The sequence below is a fragment of the Silurus aristotelis genome (assembly GCF_946808225.1).
Source record: "Silurus aristotelis genome assembly, chromosome: 19".
Lineage (NCBI taxonomy): Eukaryota > Metazoa > Chordata > Actinopteri > Siluriformes > Siluridae > Silurus > Silurus aristotelis.
In genome coordinates, this window is record NC_139592.1 from 22,829,868 (window position 1) to 22,841,926 (window position 12,059).

Consider the following 12,059-nt stretch of genomic DNA (forward strand, 5'->3'; position numbering starts at 1 on the left):
AAGGCTTGGATGTTGAGTGAAGTTCTGTGGGCTGACTGCCAGTTATGAGAGGACGTCCACTGAGATTTGAGGAGAGGAGTGAGGGCGCGTGCGGTATAAGAGGCTGCTGTGTTTGTCTGGCTGCCTTGGCTCTCCAAATAACCCTCTCTGGCTGCAAACACCTCAGGCGAAAACGTTTAAGAGCCAGCGAGCTTTGGCGTGTTTGTGCACTGGATGCTCTGCGCTGATTTGGGATCAGTTTCGGAATGCTTTTAGCTTGGCTGTTTTAGGTGTACTGTTTGAACTCCAGTTTGCTACAAAAACTACTTCTTTACTGAATAAGAAAAGAACAGAAAAAAATTATAAAATTACAAAAAAAGCAGCATAAATTGTGCATTGATATCAGCTAAAGATGTTGATGGCCTGCAAAGGTTTCCTTCAATAAAAACACTTTCCTTGGATAAAAAAACAATAAAAGTTCCACAGCTGCATCTGTGTGTTCCTAAGTAATGGCATGTAAACAGTGTGATTGTAATGAATGAGGGGTGAGAGAGTGGTGACTGAAGCCCTCAGCCCTCAGAGCATTCTGACCCAGTGTTAGAGCGCTGACTTTATCTTTTGATTTATGGTGTGACCTGAGTTTCCGAGGGACCGAACAAAATGCCTTTTAAGTGAGTGGACAGTCTGATTTTCCAGAAATGTTTGCATCTAAGTTGGTTTCCTGGACACACGTAATCAACTAGATGATCAGTTCCATTTTGGGATGTGCTGAAAAGCCAGGAAAAAAAACAAATTGGTGTGGACTTTACAAATCTAGGCTGAGGTTCATCTGAGGCAAAAAAGACCCCAGAAAAGTAGAAGACAAAAAACAACTGCAAACATGATTTGGACACGCCTTCTCCACTGGGAAACTCAGCAAAGGGCACCAGGGGCATCTGGTTAATTAGCACCCAATTGGGCAGCAAACATGACAGGATGGCCAGCATGTTCTTGACCCTGTAGAGAAGAAAAAAATTCCAACCAAGTGGAGCAGAACCTTGAAAGAGCTCTTGTTATTTCAACTGTTGAGGTTGACTGAAGTCTACCTTTCATTGCTCAGGAACTGTTCTTCAAAATGTTTGATGGTACCACTGTGGTCCACAGCAGCAGCCATTTTGCTTAGTCCTTTCTTTATGGAAGACACAATGGTCATGTGTCAGTTGACACTACTAGTTGTCAACTACACTGTGTCTCTTGGATTGTTCCAGACACGCGCTCTGCATTTCCTACCTATGGAAATAAAGATCAGTGCAGGACCACCCTTTCGTATTCAATTGTTACACTTGCACAAATTAAGGGGTGTTGTAGGAGGTGTACAATTAACATTATCTACATTTGAAATATTATCCAGAGTGACTTACAACTAAGCAGGTAAGAGTTAGGGGCCTTGCTCAGGGGCCCAGCAGTGGTCCTGGGATTTAAACTCACAACCTTCCAATTAGAAGTCCAAAGGCCTTATCCTACTAAGCTACCACTTCCCTATCCAAGCAAGTGCTAATGATCATCAATTTCATATGTAGGTTAAAACCCAGTCATTAACTAAAACAGAAACAGCTGTGTAGGAGCTTCAAACTGGATAAATAGCCAGCCACTCTGCTCCTAAGGAGAGATTGTGGAAGACCCCTAGTCCTACAGCATGGCAAGACTGAGCATAGAAATAAGACACAATGTAGTTTTACTGCATTAGATTTTAAAGCACATTGAGGTTTCAAGCTGTTTTGAAGAAACACAAAGAAACGGGTGATGTTAAGGAGAGTAGACGCAGTGGTCGGCCAAGGAAACTTGATGCAGCAGATGGCAAACACATACATGTTTTCAACCTCTAAAGATTTCCAGCAATGCCATTAGCAAAGAACTGGAGGAAACCAATTTTTCTCAGGTACACCCATTTACTGTCAGAGAAGTCTGACCAGAAGTGATCTTCATGGAAGAATTGGGGCCAAAAGCCAGACCTCCGACATGAAAACAAGGCTAAGTGCTATGCAAAAAAACACAGGATCTGGGGCACAGAAAAAATGGGCAACAGGAGCTCTGGCCTGATGAGTCAAAATCTAAAATATATGGCTGTAGCAAAAAATAAGTTTTACCTCCAGGGCTGGAGAGTGGTACAATAATGAGGGTATGCAGGCAACAATGAAGCATGGTGGAGGTTCCTGCATTTTTCTTAAATTAGGTTGTAGATTTGGTCAGGATTAATGGTGTCCTCAGTGCTCAGAAATACAGGCAGAAACTTATCCATCATGCAACACCATCAGGGAGGCGTCTGATTGGTCCCAAAAATATTCTGCAGCAGCACAAAGACCCTGAAAGTACAGCCAATATAATTAAGAACTATCTTCAGCGTAGAGAGGAACAAGGAATTCATGAAGTGATCATTTTGGTTCCACAGAGTGCAGTCACAGAAGATTTTTTTTTCACAGAAGAGTTTTTTTCTTTGCTTGCCGGCTGTGAATCTGCTGATCCTGAGTCTTGTTTTGTGATTTCGTCTCTCAGGAAAGAAAAAATTGAGTCGTGTGTGCATCCTGGTTGTCTTTAGATAAAAACAATTCAAAATAAATAGACAAAGTACTAATTGGCTCCTTCATGAAAACTTGTAACGAAGGATCCAGAAGCGAGTGTCAAGTAAAAAAAAAAAACTGTTCCAAAGTCAAAAAGTGTGAATAAAGACGTTATCGCTATGCTAATCGCATCTTCTCTTGTTTGTTTGTTGTTTCCTTGCAGACATCGACGAGTGTGAGAGCGACTATAACGGAGGATGCGTCCACGAGTGTATAAACATCCCGGGGAACTACCGGTGCACGTGCTACGACGGCTTCCGCCTCGCACACGACGGCCATAACTGCCTGGGTTAGTTTAGTGTATGTGTTTAAAACATGTGTGTGGTGCTTATTTTTGCTCCGTGGACATAAAAAACGAAGTTCATAACAACAGTCTTCGGTCCTTCTCCGGGGGACGGCTCGGCCAGCGGCACCGTGTCATCGAGTCGTTTGTTTGGACTCTGCAAGTGCATTTCTGCTACATTTCCTAACCGAATGTTCCAGATCAGCAAAGTCGATCTAAACAAAGCTCAGTAAAGTCTCGAATGAAAAGCAGAACGAGTGCATGCAAATAACCAAACGCAGGTTTTACGGGTAATCGTGTTTTTTTTATTCTTTCCTCTGTCTCTTTTTTGGTTATGTATAATTATAAATTCCCCTGAAGCAATAACATCAGAGACATCAACAGTGGAAACGCCTCCGGTGTGGTCCTCATAAGAGAATCAGATGTCACTTTATCTCGCTCATCATGACAACCCTTTAGTCACTTCTTCTGCTCACCGTGTTCCAGGCGGGTTTATCTAAATCCTACTCAGTGTCTCTTTAATGAGCCTTTTAAACGCATTGATATGGACAATTGAGTTGGCTGCTCTGTGGATTGCAGGTCCAGGCTTGTGGAACACCCAGTCCCTCTTCAAACCTTTTCTAACTGATCGTTATCACCAGGAACACAAAGTAATCTAATACTTGCATGCAGTGAGCTCTCTCTCTCTCTCTCTCTCTCTCTCTCTCTCTCTCTCTCTCTCTCTCTCTCTCTCTCTCTCTCTCTCTCTCTCTCTCTCTCTTTTCTGAAATCATTTGATCTCGCGTTCGCGCTCGGGACTCTCTTGCGAGCGCCGCGCTTCGTTTCAGTTCATTTAGCCTGACCGGCCCTGGTGGAGATCATTTGTGACCATGTTGGGCAGGGCGTGTAATTTGTTATCTCGGCTTCTCCGGCCCACCTACAGGCCTCCTTTGATATCGGCGAGTGTGGCTTGTTTATTTTTTATGTCCCTCTCGTTGGTACTCAATCGAAGCGTGTTGTGCTCGTCACATCTGAGCTGACGGCAACAAGGCCGAGTAAACAAGCAGGTCTGACGATTGATTTCTCTTTATCTCCGTGACATCTGGAATCCACACTCTCACTTTCTCTTGGTTAAGAGTCAAATATTTTGATGAAAGTGTGTGATTTTGACATATTCCGTGGTAGTTTTTCCCCCAAAACCCCAACCCTCAGCAAACCTATTTCTGTTATATACACAGCAGTTTAGATGTGATGTGAAAAGCTACAAGACATGGCATTGAACTGAATATTAATGAAGATCTGGCCATCTCAAGTGCTAAAGCCTGGCTAAAAATACCCGACTCGGTCGACTCCTCATTTTCACCGCCTCTTAGTGGAAAGGGGGAAAGTGAAAAAAAATCTTTTAATCTTGTCGGGAAAAGACTTTATTTGTTTGTTTGGATTTTGGTTTTTCCACTTGCCCTTCCCTCGGAGCCGGTAAAAGAACGAGTCCTGTTTTTAAGGGTGTATCTTTGGATTAGTGTTGAGACAGTTAAGTCTTTGCTCAGCTCGTTTCTAGTTTCTTGAAAGCTTTCTGCTTTCCTCCCTGAAAGCCAGGTTCGAAGGCAGCGCAGTGTTTATCGATCTCTTCGCCTCCTTGCAGAGGTGTGCAGCTAAATATTTGTGGACCAGTGCTTCAGTCGCTGGCGTGTTAGAAAAAGCGTGCCGCTTCTGAAAGCCTGCAAATTAAAAGTACAAGCATGTTGATGCTACGGCTCAGTCCTGTAATATGGGATGGAGTCTGGATCTTAATTTGATCCACTTGATCTCGGACAATGTTTTATCTAATCACACAAACATACAGTGTGAGTAGAGTAAAAAAAAAAATGTCATTCAAGAAATCAGTTCCGTCCCTGTATTGGGAGATGGTAACTTAGTGGTTAAGGCAATGGACTTGAAGGTCATGAGTTTAAATCCCAGCCACACCAAGCTGCCACATCTGGGCCCCTAAGCAAGGCCTTTAACCCAATAGTTGCTCAGTTATATGATTTGAGATAAACATAAGTCGCTCTGGATAAGGGTGTCTGCCAAATAAAAGAAATGTAAATGTAAGTTAAGAGCAGCTAAAACCTGAAGAGATAAAGCTAAGGCTGAGGAACCAAGAAATAAAATACAGAAACGGATATTTGGAGTGCAAATAGTAGCATTGTGTAAGACCATTAATTCCCAGTCTCACTCACAATGTTCCTGAAATAGACTCTGGATCGTCTGCTCTGAATCATGAATCCTTTTTTCCCTTTCACTTGAACCTGTTCAAATTCAGCCCCATGAAGATATGCTTTATATGGGTTGGAGTGGACGATCTCCTGCTGCAGATCTCCAAACCTATTGAACATCTTTGGGATGAATGGGAACCTTGACTGCACCCAAGGCCTCCTCACCTCACCTCACCTCACCTACGTTAGAACCCGACTTTACTAACACCCTTCTGGCTGATTGAATCTCCACAGATTTCCACAAAATCTAATAGAACATCTTTTCAGAAGAGTGGAGGTTACTCTAACAGCAAATGGAGACTAAATGTGGAATGCGATGTTCAAAAAGCTCAATGTTCAGGTGTCCACAAACCTTTGTCCATCTAGCGTATTTGTTTATTAGCCCAGTGAGCCTTGCGTAACGCGAGACAGCGTCATTTCAGTGGATTAACCTGCAAGGTTTAATCAGCGTTGTAATGAAGCGTGGTGAGATTTATTGTTGTGAAAGACCTGAACGAGACTCGTAGATCTCTCACCGCCTTGAGAGCGAGGAACAGTGTCGGGACAGGAAGCTAATTCTTCACAGGTGTATGGTTTAGCTAGTGTTATGCTAATATTAATGACTAGCATGTTTCCCATTAGGGGTTGATGAAGTTAAAGTAAAAAATTTCAGATTATTTATATTATATTATTTATAATGTGTGTGCCAGTGTGTGATTAGTGAACGCCTCCTATTAAGCATCATACTAATCCACAAATTATCCACAAAGAGTGTGTGTGTGTGTGTGTGTGTGTGTGTGTGTGTGTGTGTGTGTGTGTGTGTGTGTGTGTGTGTGTGTGTGTGTTTGTAAAAAGCCAGACAGGACGATGCCTTTTTATTTTTTTCCAGCCATTTTTTTCAGTCTTTTCAACTTGATTACATTTTCGGTCAAATCATATTTGTTTAATCAAAATGTAAAAAAAAAAAAAAGAGAAAAACTTTTAAGCGCAAATATCCTGAGCGCTCGCCAGAATCCCTTTCCTTTTCAAAATATTTGCTTTGGAAGCCGGCCGTCTCCATCTCATAGCGCAGGCCTCTGTTGGAGCCGAGTGACGAGGAGACGTGATCCACCAAGGCGACGGCTCATTTAGAAGAGTGTGTGTGTGTGTGTGTGTGTGTGTGTGTGTGTGTGTCAGAGAGAGAGAGAGGGAGTCAGCATATGTACCCATGTCCAGGCTAGAGTTTAACAGCTGCTCGTTAAGTCCTTGATGTCGGCGCTCGGCTCCTCTGTGTTTTGTGTCCGTGACTCCTCTAACACGGGTCATTTTTCATCGATTACTTTCATCTGCTTATGAGGAAATGAATGATCCTTGTTCTCCAGATGGTTCTCGCTTCATAAAATTTATTCTCTTTGTCTCGTGTTACGCTTCTCGGTTATTGTTCGGTACGCCGATTTCTGGTGTAATTGAGAAAGAGGGGTTATTTCAACAGATCACATTGTTTGAGATTAAAGCGTTATTAAATGATTGGAGAGGCGCTGCGAGACTTGGACCGAGGTGTGGACAATAAATCAAATTATTCTCGGAAGCCTGGGGGCCTTTTCTGACCTTCTGTTGATTGGTTGAGGTTACTCGCCTGTGTGTGTGTGTGTGTGTGTGTGTGTGTGTGTGTGTGTGTGTGTGTGTGTGTGTGTGTGTGTGTGTGTGTGTGTGTGTGTGTGTGTGTGTGTGTGTGTGTGTGTGTGTGTGTCAGTAGTGGTACTTGAGTTAAAGTAGAGTACAGATAAACTCAGTAAAATGTGACTCAAGTAAAAGTGTCCCTTTAAACTTTCACTTGAGTAAAAGGACAACATTTTTTGCTTTCAAATGTACTTAAGTATCCAAAATAGTGATTTATTATAACTATAATGTTCCTATTATCATTTTTATCACAAGATTCTTTAATTAATCACCTCAGTTTCTGTGTAAAGACTCGAATGTGACTCTCAGCACACTGATCTATTAATAGAATAATATTAATGACTCAAACACTGATTGATTTCTATTACAATCATCATGAACCCAAAACCTTCTTTACAACTACTTTACAAAAAAAAAAAAGGGTAAATGAGGTCACGTGTGTTGTGGCGAGTTCGAGTCTGGAGTTTCTTCATCATTTATTCCTCTCTAAATGTTCTGCTTGATGTTGAACTGATGCTGAACTGTATGTTGGTGATCAGTAGATGCACCAAGCACCGATCTGAACACGTGTAAAACAGAGCGTGCGCTCGACCCTGATTGGTGACTCGCTGCGTGTTTTACCGGTTACGTTTTTATCCTCATTAATAAAAAGGAACGACCGATTTCACTAAATGTAGGCGAGTAAAAAGTAAAAGTCTCCACAAATTGAATACTTCAGTAAAGTACAGATACGTGAAAAAGCTACTCAAGTACAGCAAAGAATTACATTTACTTCCTTACTGTCCAACACTGGTGTGTGTGTGTGTGTGTGTGTGTGTGTTGATTAGAAGAATAAAAATTAACTTTCCCTCCAGAACATAACCAGTGAGCCCAATTGAATTCTTTAGCTTAATTTATATGAGAGACTTTTTTCTCCCCTGTCCTTTAATTCTCTTTTCTGATTGGTCAAAAGGTTTTGGTCCATGTACGGTTCTTTCTCTAACTGTAACCACAAAGTTGGAGGCACAAACTTTGTTCTTGAGACCCATGAGAACTATGAGACCCAAACCGGTTTCAGCATGACGATGCCCCTGTGCACAAAGCCATCTCCATGAAGATAGAGCCTTTAGGATGAATGTGAACGCTGACTGAACCCCAGGCCTCCTCACCTCACCTACCCAACCTACCCGACTTTACTAACACCCTTGTGGCTGAATAAATCTCAGTCACAAATCTCCAAAATCTAGTGGAACATCATCTCAATAGAGTGGAGATTATTATAACAAGAAATGGGAAATGAAACATTTTGAAAAAAAAAAAAAAAAAAAAGAAATCACTCCAATCATGTCCACAAACGTTTGCAAAAACCTTTTTTTACACGTGCCATGTGTGAAAGTGGTCGAGCAAAACACAATTTGATTAAGTCTGGGCTCGATTATGCCGTTGTGAGAACATTCCCGATCAATAAATTTGTCCCAAAATATCAGTTTTTAATTATGAACCTGTACATCAGACGTTTCTGGAGCCAAGTCCATCCATTCCACAGATCTCCAGTTCAGATTTATTTTCCGAACACAATCCAACTATTGGAATATTAAGCTAAATTTATACGAGGACGATGAAAAGTTTGGCTGTTCATTCGAAACGGAGAACTTTTTACTCCTGAACTTTCCACCCACAGAACAAACGGAGGCCAAACTTGCGTTATATTTAAAGCGGCCCGTTTTTGAGTTATTGAGGTTTGGATCAATTCTTATTAAGGCTATTAAACCGAGCATGAGGAATAGAAGAACTCAATAAATAAATGTAATAACTTTGATAATAGTGTAACAAAAGAAGTAAAAAAAAATCCTGCATTTATTTGACTACAGCAGCATTTAGAAGCCATTTCGCAATTCGATCCCGATCCGATATTCCGTCCAGGTCCCGGCGCTCCAGACGGAAGCCAGAGAGCACTAAAGCGACTGGTTGATAGCCGGCTTTAATATTTTCCTTATTGTTTTTCTCAGGTTCATGTTTAAAGCACTGGAACGCTTCTCTCTCCCTGGGGACTCGTATATTCACTTTAAATGGGGATGCGGAGTCAGTTTGATGTCTCGCTCCTGAAATCCCAATAATCCGTGTCTGTCTTCACGCTCTGTCCTCGTTGTGACCAACCCGGAGCAAGTGGCTTCTCCTCGGGAGCATTTTAACATCTGCCGGGGATCACACGTCGTGCCAGGAGCTTACGGGAAGGTCTTCAACTTCCTGACTGCTTAAAACTGGAATCTCGGGCCCGGTCGCGAGGCGTGCAGTAACACCATGCGTGCCAGAGCCACTCCTCTGAAGCCGAGTAGGACCTTTTTACGAGCGCCATTAACTCACCAGGAGCTCTTTTAACATCAGCATTACTCAGTATCATCCCGACTACTTGATTTACGGCAGCCGAGAGTCACGTTTTACAGGCAGGAATTTACATATTACTGTCATAAAAGGGCTTGTGCAGAAGTCCAGGGAGGCCATGAATTCTTCTTCTTCTTTTACATTTTTCACGAGGTTTTTCTGAGGTGGTGTCAAAAAGTTTCGAGACTCGCCCTGTTTCCAGGAAAGTACTTTTATCCACACTACCACCTTCAAAATAGTCCCCTTGCACAGTAATACAGCGCCCCCAGCGTTCCTGCCACCTTGAGCAAATCGCGCCGGATCTTCATCTTCGGGAAGACGGCGAAGTCGAAATCTGGGGAGTAGAGTGGGTGAGGAAATGAGACCACGTGGAACGTGTTGCAGCATCGGCGTGTGTCAAACGTCTCTGTGGCAGATTTTCCATGTTTCACACAGGATTTTGCTCTTTGTTCTAACTCGCTCTACGTGATGAAATTGCAGTTGTTGGTCAGAATAGCACCAGTCAGCACCATTAGTCACCATTAGAAGCTTCTCATTCATGTGGGACGCATTAGGGACCATCTTCTGTATGTATCTTCGAGCTGTGCATGCAGTGAAATGTCCACATTTCCAGGTGAAAAAAACACATTAAGGGTCCAAAAGAGCAACACGAACATTTCCTGAGCCTCACGATAGCCATCGTCTTCACAAATCGCAATTTTGCTCTGCTAATTTGATCCAGCTGTTCGTTCCATGTGGAAAAAAAGCACACAGGAACCAGTCGCAGCAAGTATTCAGAAGGACTACCATTATTGTGAAGTTTTGAAGAACTTTTACCCTACGAGATCAAGAATAAAGAAAAGATTGATCATAACATTTTAAATGATGAAACATTGTTTCACTCTTTATCTGTCTTTTTTTAGACATACTATATCTGTTGTTCTGTCTTTTTCTCTGTCCCGCTCTCTTTCCATCTCCTTGTCTTCATTTATCTCTTGTCCTCAATCTCTATTTTTACATATTTCTGTCTCTTGCTCTTTCACATTTTGTTCTTTGTCTTTCTTTCTGTCTCTTTTTTATCTTTCTCGGTCTGTTTTCATTGAATCTGTATTTCTTTCAGTCTCTCTCTGTCTCTCTCCTTCTTACTCTGTTTCTCCTCGTTCAATCTGCACTTCTTTTAGTCTCATTCCATCCCTCCATCTTTCTCTTTGTCTCTCCTTATTCAGTCGGCATCTTTTTAATCTCTGTCTGTCGCTCCATCTTTCTCTCGGTCGGTCTCTTCTCTGTCTTTATTTCTCAAATGAATACATTCCTTTTATCTCTCTCTTTCTCTATATATCTTTCTCTCTGTCTCTTTTCATTCAATCTAGATCACTTTTGGTCTCTTTCTGTCTCTCCGTCTGTCTCTCCTCTGTCTATTTCTCTCCAATGAATATGTTCCTTCTCTCTCTCTCTCTCTCTCTCTCTCTCTCTCTCTCTCTCTCTCTCTCTCTGTCTCTCTCTCTCACTCCATCTTTCTTTCTTCTATCTGTTTGTTTATGTATCCCTCTTACACAATCCTTCGCTCTTTTCCCTCTCTCCAGATGTAGACGAGTGTTCGGAGGGGAATGGTGGCTGCCAGCAGGTGTGTGTGAACATGATGGGGAGTTACGAGTGTCGCTGTAAAGAAGGGTTCTTCCTCTCCGACAACCAGCACACCTGCATCCAGCGGCCCAAAGGTGAGTGACCCAGGCAACGAAACTCCGCCCCCTGTCCCGCCCCATTCACTAAAACCACGCCCAGTATCGAAATTTAATGACTGTACTTTCTCATGACTTCATGAAGCCACTGGCTATGACATGTTTAGTGGCTCCTGTGATGAACTGCGTTAGAGAAAACACGCATCAGCCGAGTTTCACCTCCAGAGACCCATCTACCCCGCTGAACTGCCCCGTGTTTGCCTTTCATAAGCGCCCTGATATTTGAGCCTGGATTGAAGGTTTCACACGCTGAAAGAAACAAGACCTTTATCGTGTTTATTTAGCCCTCTCTCTCTCTCTCTCTCTCTCCCCCCTGTTGGAGCAGGTTTGATAAATCCCTGCGCTAATCTCTCGTATTTCATCATAATGTTGGTTTTATTGCTCCCAAATTAAAACCTTTTGGACGCTGAGGTCAGAATGGCAGTAAATCCACCAACACCACATTGTAATGCTGCAGTTCCCCTCGTTCCCTCGTTCCCCTGTTCCTCTCATTCCCTGGTGGAGGGAGACGAAGCAGAGATCGCACTCGTCTGCTCGGCATATTTCTCTCCCAGAACCGATCTGCCGCCGTGGAGAACGTCAGGACCACGTCTGGTGGAATAAGTAGAATTAAAATGCATTGTACTTATTAACACTTTATGGTCCTTTTTTTTTCTTTTTTTGTCACGGAATTTTTGTTTTGTTTGTACCGATATTTTTGCGAATATTTCAACAAACTAAGATTAATTAAGACCGATAAAATTGTTTGCATTTTATTCAAATATAAAGCGAGAATAATTTTCCAACATTTACACAAAAGCAGAACATTTTCTCTGTTTTCCTGCTACTAAAAAAAAGATGATGATCAAGTCATTATCTGGAAGATGTTGCACTTCTAATAAGATAGTTGTGAGTTCAAATCCCAGCACCACCAATCTGCCCCTGCTGGGCCCCTGAGTAAGGCCCTTGATGCTTAACTGCATCAGCAGCTCTTTGATATTAAATGACACCATCAAAGTCTACATTCCCTTTTTATATCACAATGTCACTTTAATAATTTCTAATAAATTTACTCTGGTTTTATTACAGTTATTATAGAACTCTGAGTATACAGAGAATTTCCCAAAATGTAAAAATACATTCAATTTCAGAATTTTTCAATATTTTCACACCGAAAAAAACAACAACCCGCTAGTTGATTTAGTTGTAATGTGAAATGATTAACAGTTCCACACAAACTCTCTAAAATTAATTGATCCCTAGAAGCTCC

The 12,059-nt window shown here is 42.1% G+C and overlaps 1 protein-coding gene across 5 annotated transcripts in view; it reads left to right on the plus strand.

Moving 5' to 3' along the window:
- scube3 (signal peptide, CUB domain, EGF-like 3) overlaps positions 1 to 12,059 on the plus strand; it is an 81,959-nt gene that overhangs the window by 26,497 nt on the left and 43,403 nt on the right. For all 5 annotated transcript variants that reach the window (XM_083521360.1, XM_083521359.1, XM_083521362.1 and 2 more), the window contains exons 3-4: positions 2,740 to 2,865; positions 10,655 to 10,789. In XM_083521360.1, coding sequence (XP_083377486.1) covers positions 2,740 to 2,865; positions 10,655 to 10,789 — 261 coding nt within the window. The remainder of the gene's footprint in view (positions 1 to 2,739; positions 2,866 to 10,654; positions 10,790 to 12,059) is intronic.